The 23,054-nt window shown below is 39.4% G+C and overlaps 2 protein-coding genes and 1 long non-coding RNA gene across 3 annotated transcripts in view; 2 read left to right on the forward strand and 1 right to left on the reverse strand.

Moving 5' to 3' along the window:
- The window catches only part of LOC148731343 (sorting nexin-5-like), a 301,059-nt gene that overhangs the window by 104,340 nt on the left and 173,665 nt on the right, over positions 1-23,054 (forward strand). The window lies entirely within an intron of this gene.
- Positions 836-5,251, reverse strand: LOC148731348 (uncharacterized). Its single transcript, XR_016001369.1, has 3 exons — positions 5,004-5,251; positions 4,758-4,852; positions 836-3,226 (listed from the first exon to the last, which is right to left on the reverse strand). It is a non-coding gene; the product is annotated as an uncharacterized LOC148731348 (long non-coding RNA).
- Positions 4,791-14,266, forward strand: LOC148731349 (uncharacterized). The gene is made up of 2 exons (XM_088760294.1): positions 4,791-4,917; positions 10,502-14,266. Exon 2 carries the CDS (start codon positions 10,516-10,518, stop codon positions 14,125-14,127), a length of 3,612 nt encoding a protein of 1,203 aa, XP_088616420.1. The 5' UTR covers positions 4,791-4,917; positions 10,502-10,515; the 3' UTR covers positions 14,128-14,266.

A 23,054-nucleotide genomic window follows, 5' to 3' on the forward strand; every position in this document is an offset into this window, starting at 1 on the left:
GATGTTCACTGCTTTGGAGTAGCTGTAGCTCAAGCTGACTTGACTCTAAGAGTTCCACATCACACGACGGTTGATTGACAAATGGTCCAGTGGGACCTAAGGCTCCTTTTATAGCGCGCCTTCGTGTTTAATGCATACATTATGAATATATTAAATTAGTAATTTTTTTTCCCACAATCCCACTAGCTTTTAGGTAGTTGCCATGCGCATAAGATTACATTGGGAAAAAATGGCGGGGAAAGAGGAACAATCTTGTTCTTCGTGCCTAAAGAATACAAAATATACTTGTTTGAGGTGCAAGGAATACTTCTGTATGCCCTGTTCTGTTTTCGAGAACGATGAAACTGTCTGGGGCTGGAAAATGGGCAGTTCAGTAGCATATTGGGAGCCAAGTTTCAGAAAAGCTGGCCGTTAAAGACTGTAGATACGCCTACAGCTGCCATCTCTACAATGGTATATAAATAATCTCCGCGGCCTAATCGATATAAACAAAGCGCTAGCCTTAGTTCTGGGGGAACTGGATCCTCTGTCACTGTTCTCTAGGAAGAAATGGGCCAATGCGATTTAATATCTATCTGAACGTTGACCGAGAAATCCGAAATGTTTTCTTGAATCTTGCCTCCGAATAATTGTTCCAAGCCTTCTCCTACCATCCAGTGTTTCTGCTCAACCGACGAAAGGAGCGAGACAGAGGAGGGATATTGTTTAGTTGCGATGAAATAAACAAGAAAACAAGAAAACAAGCAGTCGAAACTCTCCTCTTCCGAGCAACTAGGTGGTTTAACGCCATTTGCATGTTAAGGCGCCTTCTTCGCCCTTCATGGACGGCATTAGCGATGAGAAATTCTTTCGAGTTGTTTCTGGCGCGAATTTTCCGAAAACTACACCATGTTGAATCCTCTTGGGTTCATATCGGTAACAGCTGAAAGTAATGGTTTTATTTTGTTGTTCGGCAGTTAGGTTCGACTGCATTAGGTTCGACGTCTGAATCAACCGTCGAACTTAATTATTTGGGTCGACCCAAATAAGTATTAGGTTCGGCACATGTAAAGTTCGACGTTTGAACCGGGCCTCAATTGTCTTCATGTGAATCACTTAACAGTCATACCATGGCAAGATAAAGCCTGATTTAAACTCCCTTGTTTGTGTGTTTATTCTACAATCAACAAGTGCAGTTTTCATCTTATTGGTCATAAAATTTTTATATGCTGGAAAATGACATTGATATTAGTTGAGGTTCGCTTTTAAGAGGGGCCTATTATATGTGAAAAGCAGTTGACATATGACATCCACAGAGCCACTGTTAAGGAAGTATCACATGTGGTAGTGGAATCGCAGAAAACAAAGTGCAACATTGTATAGGAGAAAAAGAGGTGAAAGTGGGGGTACAAGGGATATATTTGGTATGCTTAATACTCAAGGAGACTATTATTTCAATGGTAATTTGTTGACAATTTTCTTGCTGATTGTATGTACATTTTGTATATACCTGGTTGATTTTTTGGCAAAACGAAGTTTGATAATCATGATTTAACGTTCTGCTCTGAAAACAAAACAAAAGAAATGGAACCTTAAGTCTTGTGGTTTTCGATCTTTTACAGTAGCTGCTCCCTTTTTATGGAACTCCTTACCTTTAGAAATCAAGTCTTCGCCCAGTTTAGATATTTTTAAATCTTAACTGAAAACACACCTTTTTGAATGCGCTTTTAATCTAAATTAGATAACTTAATCTTTTGTTTTTATATTTCTAAGTCATACTGTAATACAACGGATGTGAAGCGCTTAGAACGCATGCGAAGAGGCGCTATATAAGTGTTATTATTATTATTATTATTATTATTATTATTGTTATTATCTACTATCCCTGGTTTTCAACTGAGAGACCAGTAGGATAACCAGTTGTCTATGGCATCTCTCATGCTCACTAAAACTATAAACACCTTTTTTTATTCTTACATAGCCATCAGTTAGAAGCAAAGTGAATAAAGGTCTTATGACAAGTTTATTACAAGCTGTGGATGATTTTCAACATCGTTATATGCCACAAGGTAAAAAATGTTGAAATTGGTTTTCTTCTAATGTTTTTTGTTTGAATAGCTTTGATTTTTTCTTATTTTAAGTCTGTATTTAGTAGAATTATTATCATATTACAGCATTATCAAAATTTAGGACTACATACGGTGTTCACAAAAATGATCCCATTCAGGCTTGTAATAATACATGAACTGTAGCCTGTGATGTGGTACAGAGAGATCAGTGGTTCTTTGATACACATTTTTCCACCTGCAAGATGATTTCAGATAGGTTCAGGAGAGATACGCCGGGGCTCTACAGGGCTTGACACTGACTAACTTTTCAACTTACTAGCCAAGCGGCTAATGACATCTTAGATGTTACAACAATTTCAGTTTGTTTACTAGCCAAACCCAGGCTTGCGGAAATCGAAAACCACCAGCCAAAATTAAATTTCTACCAGTCTGTGGCTAGTTGGCTACCGTTAGTGTTGAACCCTGGGTCTGTAACTAGTTATAATGAGAGACTTTCAGGTGTTTCATTAACCTTTTCCATAAGCCAGTAACCAGCTTCTGTAGAAATCCTTGGGCCTTCCTTATCAGTGTTAAACCACTTGCCCTTACCGATCAACCTCTCACCAGCTCATGTTGCTGCAGACCTCATTCTTTCCTGTGGGCACAGTGACAGACTTTATCTAACGCCAAATCGATATGCTAACAGAAGTCTATTACAATTGAAGTAAACTAAATGCACCAAAGCCAGACACGAAAACCCCTAAAAACCAGCAGGTGGAAAAAATGGAGAACGTGTACCCCCGACCAAGGCAGCGGTGCCACCCTTAGGGTTTTAGGGTATCCTATGAATGACATTTTTACATAGTTATACTTAAGGTACTATGCAAGTGCCGCTCTAAATTTATGCAAAAGATTAAAACGAAAACGAAAACGAGGAGCCACACACGTTGAAGGCTGACCGTGGAATGCCTTGCCCTACTAATGACCTCTACTTATGAACCATGATCCCATAACTCTCCGCGAACCTCGCAGCCACCCCCGTCCTCAGATACGTGCCGGGAAAATATTAATTTATGCTAAGTAGGAGAGCCACAAATTACATTTCTGTTCTCTTCCCATGCTGTAGGAGATGCTTATCCGTCGTAGGTGTCAACTGGTAGAGTTTGAGAACGCAACAAAAGCCCGGGAAAAAGCCAAACCTAAGAACCAAGAAGCAGTAAGATCCTAAAAAACTTGTCTTTGATATGGTACTTCTGATTTGCACTTAGTGTTTAATAGTTTTGGCGCCAGAGCGTTGTCCCAAGGGAGTCTGAGGATCAACCCCTCCTTTTATTTAAAGTCGCGAAGAATCCAATATTCAAAATAAAGGTTAGCAAGAGATAACGTAAAGATCTATAAGATGTATGGAATGCCCTACGAATTGTAAGTTACATTTCATTGAACTCTCAAATGTTATTGTATATTTAAAAAAAATCTAAATTTGTTTTATTGTTTGATTTGCTTCCTCTGGCAACCAGTGCAAAAATAAACGGCAACCATACATCTGTAACCTTCAAAGCTACAGTAACGCTTCAAAACGAAAGCGCGGATCAACTTCTCCCTCGTTCTTTTGCACGTAATGGAGTATTTCCCTTATACATGATTCATGTAGGGATGCACTTATACTTGCAATAGACATTAATCACTAGAAGGTCTCGTTGAGGTTCTGAAGAGTGATGTCAAATGCTAGAATGGAAGACTACCAAATTGGTTTTGTGCATTTTATATTGTCAGCTTCAAAAAGCCAAAAAAGATACAGAGGAAGCATAATTTCAATCTCAGAAGCTGTAAAGAAAGAGGTAAATAATAATACTGGTAATAATGATATATAGAAGGATTTTTTTTTAACTTATCAGCCTTCCCCCCCCCCCCCCCGCAACATTTCTAGGCAGACCACCCTGTTAGAAGGTTGACACTGTAAAGGATTATAAGGAAATTTGCACTGCTGACAATATAAAATCTCATCAATAACAGTAATAATAATAATAATGATAATGATAATATTAATAATAATATTAGTAACAATGATAATACTCTTAATAATGATGATATTGATGATAGTAATGATAACGAGAGTTGTACGTCCACGCAAACAAATTTAAAGGCATTGGAAATTTGCCCTCACTTTTTTGCAATTTCTTCTCTTACGACCTTTTGCAGTATTTGGTAGGAGTGGCTTGTTTGATCTGCTTCATTTCTGCAGCTCTCTTGCATAAATCAAACAGTTCTGCTTTCCTCTTTGCTTTGCCGCCATCAATTATTAACTGGACACCTGCAACTCTGTACGTAGCCTCGTTCTCGCACAATAGTTTTAGCATGAGATCACTGAACCGCAAGAACAGGTAAAAGTAAACGCATCGTTATCGAATATGATAATCACTATTTGGCTTCACTTTCGGGGTTTGGTCGCTTTAGAGATGCATTTTGTCATTTTGCGGGCGTAAACATCGACGTGTACTGTCAATAGTTCCTGAAAAAATTTCTCCTTTTATACAGCGTATAAGGTAAGTGCCTTGAGGTGCGACTACTTGTATTGATCGATTTAATAAAAGTAATACTATTCCTCAATCCCTATTTTAAAGAAAGCAATTTGTTGTCTGAAAAACATCTCGGTTAGAAGGTCTTTGGCTCTTCGTTGCCGTTAAATATATTGATATTGAAGTTTTATCGCTTATTTCGCTATGTTTTCACCTCCTATGCAGATCGGGACGTTTCGATTGCAAGCAAACGGCTTGGAGTCTTCTTCGTGCGAGCCCATCACGATCCACAACAGCAGTGAAAAGATCCTAAGGCAAATAATAGCATTAATCAGCCTTATTTGTTCCTCAAGGCATTGAAATAGGCCTCACTGGTAAGTACAATGTGTCATAGTGTAATTGAGTTGTTTCTGTTACGGGCCAGAACTTGCCTATTATGAAACTGAAATGAATTATCTACCTGGTTCTAGGTATTGTCTCGCCTTCTTCCATTCATAATTTCAAATGTCTTGCTTGTAAATTTCTCCATGGTCTTATGGACAATTAAGACCCCTCTCAAGTTAACCAAGAACTAATTTTTTTACATTTTTGTTGAGCGAAAGAAGTTTGAAAAATGATTTTGGTGGATACGTCAAAACACATCAGGTATCAATTTGATGCACCAGATATTGGACGAAAAACCGCAACAAAGTAAACTCAAAAGTTTTCAGTCCAAATTTTGCATAATACCGTCAGGGTGCTGTTATTTAGGGACGTGATTGACGTGCACTGCAACGATGCCAGATTAGCTTCCGCTTTCGAGTTCCTCGAGTGTTTTGATGATTACAGAAAGGAGCCACATTGATGAAAGTTATGCATGTGCAACAGATACGACTCGTTTGAAATGAAAAAGTAAACAGGCGAATATTGCAGAATATCTACCTTGATACGAAACAGGCTGCAGGAGAAGGATCTTTATACGAAAAACTGGCTTAGTAAAAAGATAATAATAATAATAATAATAATAATAATAAAACCCTACTTCGCTTAGCTGAACTAGTGCTCACACTTAATTGTTTTTCATTAGTAAGTAAGTAAGTAAGTAAGTAAGTAAAACTTTATTTATACAGGGTAGCCCATTCAGCTCAAGGCTGGTATCCATTGGGGGCCCTGTTTCTTAAAACTAAACTACATCAAAACTATCAATTATTTATGTATATGACTAGGATTTTAAAACTACATTAACAGCCTAAGACTACAAAGCCAAAACACAATTAAGACCTAAAATAGTAGATAAAATATCAAGTCAAGATAAAAAGAAATGTCTTGCTCGGCGGCAGAACGTTTGAATGTTTTCACTCTTCACAATGTTTAAAGGGAGTTTATTAAAAATTTCTGCGCCAGTAAAAAGAAAGGTCCTTTCCCAAAATTTTGTTTTACTTTTGGTAGGGATAGCCTCATACTTTGCCTTGTGAAATAGTTGTGAATATTCGAAAGTCTGGTGAAATATGATGAAAAGTAACTAGGAACTAATGAGTGAAGACAGAGAAAAACGAGTTTAACCTTGAAGTAATAGCGTCTACTGGAAAGATTCGGCCATTGCATTCGGGGACAACTTTTTCAAACAAGCCAACGGCGTAGCCATTGGTACCAAAATGGGACCCAGCTATGCCAATCTCTTTGTGGGTTTTGTTGAAGACCAATTTTTTAGCCAATACATTAGCCTCAAACCTGAATTCTACCGTCGCTACATTGACGACTGTATCGGCGCTACCTCCTCTACAAGAGAGGAGCTAACTCAATTCATGACCGCAGTCAATTCTTTTCACCCGGCTCTAAAATATACCTGGGAAATTTCCGATAATTCTTTATCCTTTTTAAATATCAAAGTTTCAATTGAAGGCAACGGTTTATCCACTAGATCCACAGACTCGCATACAGTAGTTACTTGTTGTATTCATCTTCGCATCCGTTTCATGTTAGAAATTCCATTCTCTTTTCTCAGTTTCTAAGACTTCGTCGTTTATGTAGTGATGACTCTGATTTTCCCACAAATCAGAGTCAATGTGCCAGTTTTTCGGAAAACGTGGTTACCCTGTTTCTGTCGTTCAAGCGAGTCACCACCGCGCCCAACTTATTGATCGACAGTCGGCGCTACAAACGTCACAGAAGGAACCGACCGCATTCCATTCACTCTTACGTTTCACCCCCACAACCACACAGTTAAATCCATTATTCTTAAAAACTTGAAATTACTTCAAAACGATCCAGAGACTGGCACTATCTTTTCGCAACCTACACTTATTTCATTCAAACGCGACAAAAACATGGGCAATATTTTGGTCAGAAGTTCATTTCAAACTAATGACCAACCCGGCACTTTTAATTGCGCTCGCGCACGATGCAAAACTTGTCCCTTCATTCACAACGCTGAGAAAATATCAGGACCCAAGCGATCCATTAAGATCACCAATCACTTCAAGTGTACCTCCGCCAACGTAATCTATTGCATAACTTATACTTATTGCAAAAAGTTATACATCGGCGAAACAGAAAGACGACAAGGTGACCAACTCCGAGAACACTTTCGCGACGTACAAAGGAATGACAAGGACGCATCAAAACCAGTCGCTAGACAATTTAATTTACCTAATCATTCTAAACAATATATGGAAGTCTGCGGTCTTTCCTTACATTTAGGCAACACGGAAAGCCCGAAAACTCTTGAAAAAAAATTAATCTTTCAAGTCGGCACTCTTAATCCCACAGGTATCAACGAACGCCTCTCATTGCACTAATTTATTCGTTTTTTTCTCGTTGCCATGTTCACACCAATGGCGTACCTCCGCTTCTACATATAAACCCACATAGAACCCACAATTCCTCCATTCGCTCTGACAAAGGGTGAACACTCGAAACGTCAGCTTTTTTATTCAATACGGTGGCCAATTTACAATTTCAATGCAGTTGATATAACCAAATTACCTTGTTACCCCACCGACACAGCATCACAGTTTCTTTAGAGACTTTTAGGCTTTATAATAATAATAAATTTTATTTCGATAGCGCTCTTATCCTATGTTCAAGGCGCTTTACAACACTGTGCGTAGGACTTTGCCAGACTGCCAGTCGTCAGTTTATAATCAACAAAGGCGAATGCTTTGCAGATGCTCCCTTCTGCCAATTCCTAGTAAACAGGCCAGACTACATCACAGTAATCTCGTGATGTGGGTACTTTAACGTCCCCCTGCCAAATCAAATTATCTAATTAATATACCAAATTAAATTAAATGCGCACGTGCACGATGCAAAACGTGTCCTCTCATTCACATCACTGATAAAATATCGGGACCTAAACGATCCATTAAGATCACCGATCACTTCACGTGCACCTCCACCAATATAATCTATTGCATAACTTGCACTTATTGCAAAAAGATATACATCGACGAAACAGGCAGAGGACTAGGTGACCGATTCCGAGAACACCTTCGAGACCTGGAAAAGAATTACAAGGACACATCGAAACCAGTCGCTAGACACTTTAATTTACCTAATCATTCTAAGCAACATATGGCAATCTACGGTCTTTCCTTACATTTAGGTAGCACGGAAAGCCGTAAAACTCTTGAACAAAAGCTCATCTTTCAAATCGGCAGTCTAAATCCCACAGGGATCAACGAACGCTTTTCATTCCGCTAATTTATTCATGTTTTTCTCGTTGCCATGTTCCCACCAATAACGTAACTCCATTTTCTGCCTTTAAAAGGACACACAACCCACAATTCCTCTATTCGCTGCGACGAAGGGCTAACGCTCGAAACGTCAGCTTTTGTAATCGCTACGGTGGCCAATTTACCATTTCAACTTTGTTGATGTATCCAAATTATTTCGTTCTCCCACCGACGCAGCCCCAAACAGTTTCTTTCGAAACTATCAGCCTTTATCTAGTTAATAGATGCATGAGACGGGACCTACGGTATATTCGTCCTTATCCGAGAAGACTAGAATTCATTTCTTCAATTCTATTCATTTCTTGATATTATAGAAAGGTAGCACATTCTCCTCAATTGTTTTAAGACCATGAGTGTTGGTCCAGTCGGGGCTCGAGCCGTCGACCTCCCGCACAACAGTCCAGCGCTCTAGCCATTGAACTAACCGGGAAGCGGTTAGCTTACTTGCGCTGCGATTTATGCTATCATTGCTTTAAATTAGAAAAAAAATGATGGTGACGTTTGTTATTTTGATAAACTCAATATGACCTATTATTGAAAAGTGGATCATTGGATAATGCAATTCAGGACTTGTTATTGGCTTAGCCAATATGGTATAGAGCCAATATACCATAATCTACAAATATGGTAAGCGCACGCGTCGGATAAAAAATTAAAAGGGAGCTAAAAAAACTGTCTAATGTGAAGGTTTGTCTAATATCTTGGGGGCGTTTATAATAAAACAATTATTCCACTCACGCTTGTTGGATATGAGATGATGATAGCCAACTCGGCGCTAAGCGCCTCGTTGGCTATCTATCATCTCATATCCAACGCACGCTCGTGGAGTAATTGTTAATAGTCTAACCTGCTGACTATATCAAATGAACGAAAGACGGAACTGCTAATAACTGTTAGTTCCAAAGTTCAGTGAGATCATGCGAAAGAACTGCGAGACTTTGACGCGTGAGATCTGTTGTCTGTGATCTCAAGAAGGAACGAAATAAACAGCATCACAAAATAAAAGCTTTTCGTCAAGTACCCTCTTGAAATTGTTTAAACGTCAATATTCTATAGAAGTACGCTAATAGTTTCAACTGGATTTCTTGCATTAGTTTGGGAAAAATCCTTTCTCTACCAATTTTCGCCACTGAGCCCGTTTCGTTTTCATTTTTCTTTCATTACGGATGACTTGCCGCGAATGTAATCCTTAAAGGATTACGGTTACATAAGCCGTGAAGAGAAGTAAATATATATCCGAATTCTTACAAAAGAAACCTCAAGGTACAAAAAACCAGAACATAGAAAACCAGAAAAATAGATTACATGTTGCAATGTGTCTGTTTAGTAATACTTCATAAATGTGGATCTTGAGGCACAGTAGAGTGTGTCACTGATGTTTTTGCTACGTTTTAAAGTCTTCTCTGATCTAATATTGAAAGGACCAACTGCATCATGCATAGATTCTGTTTCTTTTATAAAATAAAAACATCTCTCCTTCAATAGATCAAAGGTAATAATCAATCAAAATGCGAGCGCCATTAAGCTTATGATACAAAATACACCGGATACCTTTGCTGGGTGCAGCTTTAAATTGACGTGATTCTACTTAATTGCAGACAGTTCTAGTATTCCCAAGGTTTCCCAAACCTCAAGAACGCTATGTGTCCTCTATTCCACTGATTCCAAAGTAAGGTGTTGTCGATCTCTAGCGTCAGAGTAATAATTTCATTTCTTTCCCTGGTCGAGAAACCACCGGTTACGATTTAGCTTAAATTAAAATTAACCGTCACGGACGGTGTGTTTCATTTTGAGTTAACTTTAGCGATTTCTTTCACCTCCGGTTGGCAAACTTCTACTGTATTTATCTAAGAGTGATGCTTGGTTTTCTTTTTATGCCTAAATCAAGTGAAAAGCGATCCTTGACTAATCACTAACGAGCTGATGAATGAAATGAAATGAAAAAAAAGAAGGCAGCAGTTATGTTGTCTGTAAATCAGAGTTGACTTTGTTTGTCTTTTGGCACGAGAAAAACAATTGTGATGTCAAGATGTCAAAGTAACCTTGATTCTTTATTTCTCAAATTTTCTTCATCTCATTAGTTCTAGCGTCAATTCAGCCCCACCCTGTGAATAAACGACTTGTCCCTCACCCGCCCCTTCCCTACATAAACATGTATCAGCACGTTTCTCTAGATCTTGACACATATAATGTTTGCAAAGACTACCCTAATGCCTACTAACAAAACTATTATGGTTTTGCGCAGGTTCTAACTAAGAAATGGCCGCTGCATTTGAATACACGGAAGAGCAGCTAAATTACTACAGGATTTGTTACGTTGTCGCTGATATTCCAACTGAGGGTCTGCGAACAATCTTTAAACAAGAATGGGACAGTCGCTACAAGACAACACTTGGAGAATGGAAAGATCAACCTAAAAATGGAATGGACTTTTGGAAAATGGAGTCCCCTAGAAACAAAAGTAGAAAAGCTCGGCTGTTATCAACTATGCAAAATGGCAATACAGCTGAATGGGATTGTACCATGCTGTTTTACGCAATTCTCTTTTCAGATTGTATTGGCGGTCTAAATTCTGTGGTTCGATCAAACATGGATGACCTAAGGAAATTTCGAAATGAGGAATTCGCGCATATGCCAAGAGGCCACCTTTCTAACGGAGATTTCCAAATTGCTACTTCAAAGGTGAAAACTGCGTTCCTCGCCCTTAGTCTTCCCACATTGAAAATCAACGATGTCCAAAATCTGGCGAGCTTCCCCACAGAGGAATTAAACAGAGTTTTAAGGAAGGCTGACGACCTGAAAGAAGAAGTTAAAGAGAAGGAAAAGGAAGTTCAAGTAAAGGAAATAGAACTTCTCGAGAAAGACAAGGTACTTCAGGAAAAAGGAACAAAACTTGAACAACAACTAAAAGAGCTACAAGAGAAAGAAAAGGAACTTGAACAAAAAGAAGAAGAGAGACGTGCTTTAGAAGAACAGTTACATTCCAATGTCTCTCCATTTTGCATTCTCCCCCCAAAACCTACACACGACATCGCTGCTCGGGAATCTCAAGTAGAAGAAATTATGCGAAAACTTCAAACACTAAAACGCGCCAATGATGGGCTGAGCATACTGTATTTGTCAGGAAATCCAGGAAGTGGCAAATCTCATCTGGCCCGTTTAGTGGCCAAGCGATTCTACGAAGAAGTCAAAGAAATACCGTCCGAAGTTTCGTTTGTCATGACGCTGAATGCTGAAAACTCAGAAAAAATTTTGAATTCGTATGTCCTTTTCGCTCAACATTGCAAATGTCCCGGGTATGAAATAACAGAAACTTACGGCTCGAAGGATTTGAACACAGACGAGAAGATTTCGTATCTCAAAACCTTAATAAGTGCAAAAATTAAGCATTATACCTCATGGCTGTTGGTAGCTGATAATGTGACCAGTGTATGTCGTTCAAGTGGTCATTTGCCAAATCTAGGAAACGAGCTGTGGGCAAGGGGCCAGATGTTACTCACAACACAGGACATTGCGTCCATGCCGTTAACAAGCTCTTCTATAGAAAACATTTCAATCAGCGCAGGAATGGATTCTGATGATGCATGTTTTCTGCTTAACCGCCTCTCTGGTATCACGGATGTCAAGGTTGAAAAAGAAATTGTAAAGGCACTAGACTTCCAACCACTTGCCTTAGCGAGCGCGGCCACATATGTGGGACAAGTTCGTAAGAGTAAAGCAACCTCGAAATTTGGCTGGAGCGACTATCTCAAGAAAGTGCAGGAGGGGAAACGAAGTGCTACTGAAACCATTCTTGCCGAGACGAATGAAAGCTATCCAAAGTCCATGACCAAAGCAATAAGACTCGCTGTCGAAAAGGCGATGGCAGACGATATCATTTTCCATTACATGTTCAATTTTCTCTCTTTCTGTGCATTACAGCCGATCCTTCAAGAAGCTGTTATCGAGTACATCAAAGCAGTAGATGAAGATTTTGAAGATGAAGATATGATAAGAATGAGGATGAATCGATGTTCGTTGTTGCTGATCGAAGAAGAAGAGGGTGGTGTCTACATTCGAGTTCATAGTGTTGTTCATGATGTTATTAAATACGCGACGAAAGATTGCACAGAGGATGAAAATTACAAAGTGATATATGGGACTCTAATGTCATTCTCAATATTTGAAGAACTAGATTCTGTTACCGTGGGAACAAGAATATCTCCTCATCTAAAGATGTTGAGCTTAAAACTTGAAAAAATGGCAATTAGGAAAGGAAAACCAGAATTCTCCGAAAAAGCTCTAAAGTCTTTGAGTTGTTACCCTGGTGGCCTTTGGACCCTTGGAGGCATGTGCCGTGACCATAGTGAGTTTGGAGCAGCGCTAATCTATTATGAATTGCTGTTAAGAATAATTGAGTCAAATCACGAAGGTGGGGACCTGAAAAACGCAGCATGTTACCACAAAATGGGTATTGTACATAGTGAACAGGGCGAAACAGATCAAGCAAAAGACTACCATAAGCGTGCACTGAAGATTCGTCTGAAAAAGCTGGGACCTGAGCATATTGATGTTGCAGCCTCTTACAACAGTCTGGGAAATTCACTCTGTGATCTGGGAGAAACAGATCAAGCAAAAGAGTTTTATGAGCGTGCACTCAAGATTTTGCTGACAAAGCTAGGACCGGAACATGTTGATGTTGCAGCCTCTTACAACAATCTGGGTAGGTTACACAGTGACCTGGGCGAAACAGATCAAGCAAAAGACTACTATAGGTGTGCACTGGAGATTTATCTGAAAACGCTGGGACCTCATCATGTTGATGCTACAATCTCTTACAGCAATCTCGGTAGTTTACACAGTGATCTGGGCGAGACAGATCAAGCAAAGGACTACTATAAGAATGCACTGGAGATTCGTCTGAAAAAGCTGGGACCTGAACATGTCAAGGTTGCAGCCTCTTACAACAATTTGGGTACTCTACACCATGACCTGGGCGAAACAGATCAAGCAAAAGACTACTATAAGCACGCACTGGACATAAGTCTGAAAAAGCTGGGACCTGAACATGTTAATGTTGCAGCCTCTTACAACAATCTGGGTAGTTTACACAGTGACCTGGGAGAGACAGATCAAGCGAAAGAGTACTACGAGCGTGCATTGGAGATCCGTCTGAAAAAGCTGGGACCTGAACATGTTTGTGTTGCAACTTCTTACAACAATCTGGGTAGTATACACAGTTACTTAGGCGAAACAGATAAGGCAAAAGAATACTATACGCGTGCACTGGAGATTTGTCTGAAAGAGCTGGGACCTGAACATGTTTATGTTGCGGCCTCTTACAACAATATGGGTAATTTACAAAGTGCGTTGGGAGAAACAGATCAAGCAAAAGACAGCCATAAGCGTGCACTGGAGATTTACCTGAAAAAGTTGGGAACTGAACATGTTAATGTTGCAGCCTCTTACAACAATCTGGGTAATTTACACAGTGCGCTGGGCGAAACAGATCAAGCAAAAGAGTTTTATAAGCGTGCACTGGAGATTCGTCTGAAAAAGCTGGGACCTGATCATGTTGATGTTGCAGCCTCTTACAACAATCTGGGTAGTTTACACAGTGACCAGGGCGAAACAGATCAAGCAAAAGACTACTATAAGCGTGCACTAGAGATTCGTCTGAAAAAGCTAGGACCTGAACATGTTGATGTTATAGCCTCCTACAACAATCTGGGTAGCTTGCACAGTGACTTGGGCGAAACCGATCAAGCAGAAGACTACTATAAGCATGCACTGGAGATTGGTATGAAAAAGCTGAGACCTGAACATGTTAATGCGGCAGCCTCTTTCAACAATATGGGTAATTTACACAGTGCGCTGGGCGAAACAGATTGAGCAAAAGACTACTATAAGCGTGCACTGGAAATTCTTCTGAAAAAGCTAGGACTTGAACATGTTGATGTTGCCTCAGTACAACAATCTGGGTAGTTTACACAGTGCGCTGGGCGAAATCGATAAAGCAAAAGACTACCATAGGCGTGCACTGGAGATTAGTCTGAAAAAGGTGGGACCTAAACATGTTAATGTTGTAGCCTCTTACAACAATCTGGGTAGTTTACACAGTGCGCTGGGTGAAACAGATCAAGCACAAGACTACCATAAGCGTGCATTGGAGATTCGTCTGAAAAAGCTGGAACCTGAACATGTTAATGTCGCACATTCTTACCACATCATTTTTGGGTTGTGTGCATGATAACCTAGAAAATTACGAAGAGGCCAAGTATTGTCTTGATCTTGCAGTGGTATTTTATATCTCTAAGTATGGCTAAGATCATATGGACGTACTAAAGGTCAGGAGGAACGTATCTTGGCTACAACAGAAAAGAAAGAGTGTGTCGAGGATAATGAGGCTGTTTTGAAAAAGAAGAAAAGATACACGTGTTGATGGTCTAGTAACTGTGCATATTCATAGACAATGAACGCCTTTGACTTAGTTTTACACGTCGCTGTTTCTTTTCTCGTGAATATTTAGACTGTCTAGTATATTCATTAAATTTTGTATAATTTTAGCTTTTTCTTATCTTATTCGAAAACTCTTGCAAGCAGACTCTTGGAAGTCTCAATTCTAAAAGGTTTTTCCTTGCTTGCAATTTTACAGATACAAAACAGTGAGAATGTGTACGCAGAATAAAATCGTATATAAACTGCCTTTCGGTGCCACTTCCTCTGAATTATGATTTTTGATCGATTGCATTGACTTCTATACAAATCACTTTCACCGTATCAGCAATGTATAATGTATGAGGTGACCTGGTGGTTTCGTAATGCTTCATAAGAAATGTAACTTACAAGCGTCTCTTGTGACAAGGGCGGTATAAATGACAAGGTTTCCCAATGAATAGTCCAGGAGTGAAGTCTACTGAAGATCTCAGTCTGTGAAGTTTAGAAGTATAATAATCGATTACGAGACTTCTTGTGATTTTTGTTCCTTAGACTTTGAAATTTCGATGAAATGGAGACGAACGCTTTATCTATTTGTTATATGAAAGTCGCGCTTCAGTTACCTAGAGAGTATACGAAGAACTTCGTTTGTTTCGGTGTGATAGAATCCAGTAAGTAGTTTATTTCGATTAGGTGCATTTACTCACCAATATTTAGAAAAATGACTGACCCTATGCACGTAAGTGTTTTGTGAGAGCTTAAATAGGTGCGACATATTTGTCAGCAGTCTAACACTAGAAGATATTACATTTCAAATACAAGGACATGTTTTCGAACCAAATAATTGCTTGTGTGATTATTATCTTTCAATTTTGCTTTTGGAGCGTGCAGTGGCCCCTTTCCTTCCTGCCCCTCCTCCTCCAAAGTATTTAAGCGTGATTTTTTTTCACCTCTTTGGTGAACAAACTTTCCTGTTGCCTGCTTCTGTTATCGGACGCGAAAGAATACTCCACACCACAACATCGGGAGCTACATTCCCTACACTTTGCGAAAAGTCATGAGCTACTTAAACGTTCACCTGCTCTTTTATACAGAAAAGATGCAGCAGACGGGGCCTTTTGTGTTAATTGTCCTTCTCTAAGAAGACTAGAATGTCTAACCCTTTGCAGATGTCATAGCAAAAGTAGCGCATGCTCCTGAGTTATAACAAGACCCTGAGTGTTATTCTGCCCTGGGGCTTGAGCCAGACCTCTAACCTTAGACCTCGGTGCTAAAGTCGCCCAGGAGCCATCAAACTCGCCAAATTGAGAAGCACACTATTTTTTTTTAATAGGTATGAACAGAATATCCTGCAATTGTCCTGCTCGTGATGTTGATAATTTACAGAGTCGCATACTAAGAAATGTTATGTTTGCAACAATGAGTAGTGGAAATATGATAATTTTGTTGTCTTTATTTGAAAATGATGTGGTGTTCCAAAGATTTTTGGACGATTGTAGTTTGCTGGTGCATGAGGCTAAAAATCAAGGAGGTAACAATGTACTAGAGGGAACGAGAATGGCGATCATGACGAATGATATAAATTAACATACCTTCCAAGGCAAGTAATGTAGCGGCCGAGTTCTCATTTTGGACGCTTGCGGCCAGTTTTCTTATTTTGGAAACTGGTGTATGATTTTTTTTTTCTTTTTTTTTTTTTAATTTTGACGGTAGTGTCTGATTTTTGACAAAGGAGCCGATTTTTCGATTTTGGACAGCAAATGATCAGTTATCCAAACAAGTCAATTATCCTAGACTCCAAGCGCGCCTCCAACTAGACCAGCGGTGGCCAAGAAGAAATGAGAAGAAAACTCACTTGTGATTTCAATGGTGAGGTTACAAGTGACATTGTTTCCTGATTGGTCCATTGCATGACACAGAATAACAAGATTCCTTTATTGAACGATTGAGGAGGTTGGTGGATTTGCTGATCATGAGTTGTCCGTAGCAACCGGTTTCGTGCAGGTAACCGACGATAAAAATTTTTCTCGTTCAGCATAACATGACACGGGGTTTTTTGGACATGTGACACCAAACGTGAGAGGAACAAGATCTGGAATGGAAAAGAGTTCGTTAGTTTCAAGCGAAAGAACAAACATAAATCAAGCTGACATATCACCTAATGTAAACTCTAACCTGACCTTCGTACAGAGTTTTAGTAGTTTTCACAATAGAAATGACGCATGGAACACTCATCGATTTGCCAATCTTTAAGCTCGCAATTAATTTATTTTTAACAGCACTTGCACAAAATATCTCCTTGGCTCGTTATCAAAATGGCAGAACCTATTATCAGTCGGGTCGAATACTGGCTTGGTTAACGGGAACATACAAAAGGCTTTCAAATCTTTCCCGAAATAATTTTTAACTGGAAAATAACAGTTTCCCATAAAATAATGAACAATTAAAACTTATGATCACACGAACACAATAACATACGCGAAAACGTTTATCGGAGGCAAAAAGCTCAATATAGTATCAAGGTGGCAAGTTATGGGTAAACAAGTTGTGTACACAAAACTTATTGAAAAGAACTGCTGGACACAAAAATAAAAACTGCGGACGTAACACAAAGCTCGTACTGATATGGAAACCAGAAGAGAACTTAAGTTCCAAAAAACATGGTTAGGTATTTATTTAAAGCCCTCTCTATTCAATTATTTCTTAGAGGGAATTTTCTGTGTAATAATAATGGTATAGGATAAAATATAGACTGGACTGGACTGTTTTTTGGACGATTTTTTGGAGGTTTTTTTTTAACGATTTTTTGGACCATTTTATAAGGGGGGCGGCACACCTTTAAAACTCAGGGAGGAGTGGGTGCAGTCGAAAAGTACTGAGGGAGGGGTTGGGAAGAGTTTTGTTACTCAGGGAGAGGTGGTAGGTGGTTGTAATTGTAAACACTATTGCTTAATTGAGTTTTTACTCGATCGTACAGGTTATTTTAATCGGTTTTTCGAGTGCCTTCAATCAAAATGTTTGCGCTTTGCCTTATGTCTCGGAACTATCGGTCTGATAGTTGCCCCTTGGAAATGTGATGCTCTTAAAACTAGCATATTTGCCCGAGAAGCGAAGCTTCTCGGGCAAATATTTCTTTTAAGAACATCAAATTTCCGCGGGGCAACTAACAACTGATAGTTCCTCGACAGAAACACTTTATTGTTTAACTAGGTATTTCGGTGTTGTGTGAAATTCTGAGATCTCGTCTGATAAGATCACTGACAAAAGGAAGATAGATAAATTCACTACTAACATATTGTATACACAAAGGAAAACGTAAAGCAACTGATAGTGCACACACAAGTCGACTCAAAAGGCACACGGATAACTCAACAGTGAAGGATCGTGAACGAAGTATTTTAAATATAAATTAAAATCCAGTGTTTACGTGGCAGTTTCGCTTTCGCATAACGGAAATTCCGATATCTCGTCTGATAAAATGAATGACAGAAGGAGGAGAGATAAATCTGGTAATTACACACCGTATACACGTTTTTCGAGGTGTGCGTTTTCGAGGCGTGCGGTCTGCGGTCTGCGTTTTCGAGGTCTGAGAGAATATTGCTTTGTACGATTGTACCAAAAATGATTTCATATAGTAAACGCACAAACATTAAAATTGCGATAGCGCTTGTGAATTCTATATTTACGGCTAAAGTCAAGGGCCAAGGAACGGAAATTCTGTGATCTCGTCCGATAAGATTAATGACAAAAGATAGATGGATAAATCTGGTAATTACACAAAGGAAAACTGACGGTGTGCAAGTCGGCAAAAGGCACACCCATAACCTATGCCAGATAACTCAACAGTGGAGGACCGATAGTAAAAGCGATGTTTTCAATAAGAATTAAAGTCCAGTGTTTACGTGGCATTTTCGCTTTCGCATGGCTAAAAATTTAAAGAAACGCCGCGGCAAAGCGCAAAATGTTGATGTAGGAGAAGTCAGTCGAAAAACCGATTAAAATAATTATTACGATCGAGTTAAAGCTCCATTAACCAGTAGTGTTTACAATAACAACCCCCTACCACCCCTCCTTGAGTAATGACAGTCTTCCCCCACCCTCCCTCAGAAGTTGTCGACTGCACCCATCCCTCCCCGAGTACTAAAGGTGTGCCTCTTCCCTTAGTAAAATGGTCCAAAAAATGGTCGAAATAATGGTCCAAAAAATAGTCCAAATAATCGTCCAAAAAATAGTCCAGTCCAGTCAATATTTTACCCTATGACGGTTACCAGTGTGTCGCCGTACCCGCGACCACAATGTGACAAAAATAATAAAGATTTTTTTACTCTTACTTAGCAAACGACGAAGGGAGACGTGATTATTTAGATAACGCTGAACATGCTGCACTAACGACACCTTTTTTCGTTTCTTCTTCGTGCCCGAAAAGCAAAGGTCGAAAATATTGTAAATGCAGAAATTGAAAGAAGATCAAAGCGGTCTACAAAAAACATTATAGCAAAGACAGTTTTATCGCCGGAAAAGAGGAACTGGACGAGAAGTCGCTTGATGTTAGAAGGGTTTAAAAAAACAGTAATTATTAAAAATAATTAGAGATATTATGGAAGAAATCACTTAATAAGGTTTTTGCGACATCATGTCGCCGTTATCACATGATTACTGCAATGGGCAGTTTGCAGTCAGCTATCGCTGCCATGAAGGTTAAATGAGGGAGTTATATACAGACCTATGGCTGATGCAAGGAGAAATTTCTGATACGGATGCAGACTGCGTGAGTGAAGATTACGGGCGCTGGGATTTCAACTGGAAACGTTCAGTTCATTTGATTCTTTCGTTTTCTAAGAGGAGAAAGTTTGTGAAAGATTTGATGCCAGTGCCTCTCAGATATTTAACAAATGGTTAACACCACAGCGTACACTATTGAGTTATGGATGCACGCGGGAGGTTGCTAAGCACGAAAGATGCGTAAGAGTAGCTCGAGGCGATAGCCGAGAGCGACTCTAGCTTCTTGGGTGCTTAGCAAACCTCTCAAGTGCATCCATAACTCAATAGTGTACGCTGTGGTGTTTACCATTTGTTTTATAACATAACATTAATACATTGTAGCTAAAGAGTTCCCTTTTATTTAACAAATCTTACGTGACCAGAAAAAACAAGCGCGCGCGGAAAAATAGTCTTTGCATTTGCTCACGTCAGCAGCGTACACCCATGGGCAAATGGGGGACGCTAAATTGACCAATCAGAGCGCGCGCTTTACTTTGGTTATGTTATAATAAAAAATGAGCTTGTCGCCATGTTGATGAAAGTGAATGGATAGAAAAGTAGCGACAGATTACTTGGTTCTAACTTAATGTTTGATGTTTTGCACATGACCTTTCACAAATTTTGAATGCATTCCAGTAATTTTGAATCGGAGCACTTTCAGATCGAGTGTTGAGAAACCAAATCAAGGAATTTAAAACAGCAAATCAGAAGAAAGGAAAGTTGTCAAGAGCCAATGAGAACTAAAAGTGAAATTACGACATTTGATTGAAATTGCTCTAAAGGACAAATACAATGATCTTATCCTTGATTTTTTCACCGTTATTGAGCTCCTGGACAAAACTACCCCGCTCTCATCTCTGTCTCAGTTAAAACTTCCATCACCTCGATAGCGCGAAACTAAAAGGTATCCAATGTATCTTTCACGTTAGTTCACCTCCTGAAAAGCAGCCCCCGCTTCTTTACATGGGACATTTCAGCCAACGGAATTCTCCATGAAACACACTAAAATGTTACATACCCTATTTGTAAGGTTAACCCTTGAAGTATGCGATCATTTCCATGCTAAACATCTTAACACTAAGAAGGATCTAAACAGTCACTGAATCTTTTTAATTCTTTTTTTTTTTTTTGTTTTAGCTTCAGGCATTTACAAGCGAGTTGAAAGAAATTTTCTATTCTAATCATTATTTCAATATGTATCTTAGAGAAAGCCCGATTTTGATCCACTTTTTCCGTCACACAACGGTGCAAAATCAATGTTGCGGGACAGAGAAAAAGCGTGACAAGAGGACTACGATTGCGCTCCCTGCTGGCAAAAAAGCTGCTCAATACCGTTTTAAATATTGTATATACAATAAAGGATTAATCAAGTATATCAAATACGTTGATATCATGTTTCGAAATAAAGAATCAACATGACTGGAAATAAATTGATCCGGTTAATAAACCCTTCAACCTCAGTCACTAACATCTAATTTCCCCTTACAATATCACTTCTAAATCAAACGTTACCGTTATGAAGAAAAAGACAATAATCTCAACTGAATGAGGCTCTGGATTGTAAAAAAAAAATTTCTTCGCGTCAGTACCATGACTAATGTAAAGCACACAGTATGGGGAACATGCCTACCGAGGTTCAGGGAGCGTAGAGGGCTAAAGGAAGTCTCCCTTGGGTCTCCCAAGATTTTCTACAATCTAAACTTGTGGATAAGTTGGATGTTTGATAGTCTTTTCCACTGTTGATATAAAACCTTGTTGACGCAGTTCTCAAAATCTGGCTGAATCGAAGATAGCTAAAACGAAGTTTAGCTAAAGAAGGGCAAACTGTTGGTTTCACAACCGGCCGACTGTTATTCAGGTACAAGCTACAAAAAAAATTATGAGTTTGGCTACGATATCCTTCTACTAGCAAACATGGCGATCAAACATGGCGGTAAACACACGATCAAACATGGCGGTACACACACACACAGACACACACACAGACGCACACACACACACACACACACACACACACACACACACACACAAAACATAATTGCATCGATCTTTCTAACACTAAATACCTCATTTTCGTTCACGCCAAAAAAATTAAACTTCAAAAGATCGTTTTTGATAAATCAAAGACAGTTTGTTTCACAATTTGTGGCAGGTGTAACCTAGGGGAGGAGAGGGGGGGGGGGGAGAAACTGCCTGGAAGGGAGTTAGTCTGTTACTGTCTCCCTTTTTTTCCCCTTCCTTTCCCATCTCCTATCATATCTACCTTTCGGAGTAATCTGTAATCTTCGTGACTTTCGATGCTCTAGCATTTAAATACTCAGGCATTAAAGGGATACTCTACACCAAATTTTAACATTTAATTAAAATGTAGATCTTTTGCCAAAACAACTACTGGAAGAAGAAAAAGTTCCCTAAAACCTTTCATTCGATTGAAATCCTGGTGCAAAAGCGCGAAACTCACTCAATTCAAGGACCGGAAGTTGAAATGGCTCCTGGTTAAACATAGCCTGCGAACAGGCTCCCCATTTAATCAGACGTGGGGACACAGAAACCTTCCCCTTCCTTCCCCTGCCTCGCGCCCTCCAAGCCGGGAGCCTGCTCGCAGGCTCAGTTAAACACGTAATCAATGACGTAATAGGAGAACTGAAAAACATACGAGCGATCGTAATGGAGTCCAACTCTAGAGATTCGAGTTTTCCTTTTCGGATTCATCGTCGGTGATCGAGAGTGCAGACGCTCAAGGAACTGAACCATTTATGTGTTTGAGCCTTAAGACAGTGACGCTAGTTCTGACTCCTCGAAAGAACCAGATTAAGCCGATCCATTCGAGCGATTACGAAACAGACTGTTAAGCGATTTCTCTGAGTTACAATTTTCGCTTATCGGCGAAATCTCTTCGTTTGTCACTTCCCAAAGTGAAGTGATCGTTAGATTTGAGAAATGCAGCAGTGTTTGGCCTTAAAAATGTAGGACCTCAACTTGATTCGACCGGCATTTGTTTTTAACACAATAAAGCTATTCTTTCACATTCGCTGCACGTGTTATGTAAATCTTAAACTTGCGTAATTCCTCATTCTTTTACTTCTTCTTCACCTTCTTCCTCTTGATCCGAATTTTCCTCCTCACTCTGAACCGGTTTCGACGTAATAAACTCCTTGAGCGAAGTGTGTTGTGTGCTTTTACTTTTACTGGAACGGACGTCTGACAGCCTGCCAAGTTATTTTAGCGTGCGGTTTGGTTACTTTCTTCGGGACGGCCAAACTAATGTCACAACAGATTTGTATTTTTATGTATTTTCAAGTGACTAAATTTGCCTCTAGCGGTACGACTGCTCCGAAATTGCACAGAGAAATCTTTCCCTATTCTGGGAGTTTGGGTGCTGACATCTTGAGCTTGGGGTGAACGCTACCGATGCAAAACCTAATTGTTCGGTAACTCTCTTTGGAAAGGGAGAGCTGTTCATTTTCTATATGTGCATCGAGGATCTGGAACACGCACCGGGTAAATGAGTTGGGTTATAAGTTTGAAAGAGCTTTTTGCTACATTTTTCATTCAATGAATACAGGTTCATATTTGATATCATATATGCAAGGCTAAAAAGATTAAGAAAAGTTATTAAA

The sequence above is a fragment of the Stylophora pistillata genome, chromosome 5, assembly GCF_964205215.1.
Source record: "Stylophora pistillata chromosome 5, jaStyPist1.2, whole genome shotgun sequence".
Taxonomy (NCBI): Eukaryota; Metazoa; Cnidaria; class Anthozoa; order Scleractinia; family Pocilloporidae; genus Stylophora; species Stylophora pistillata.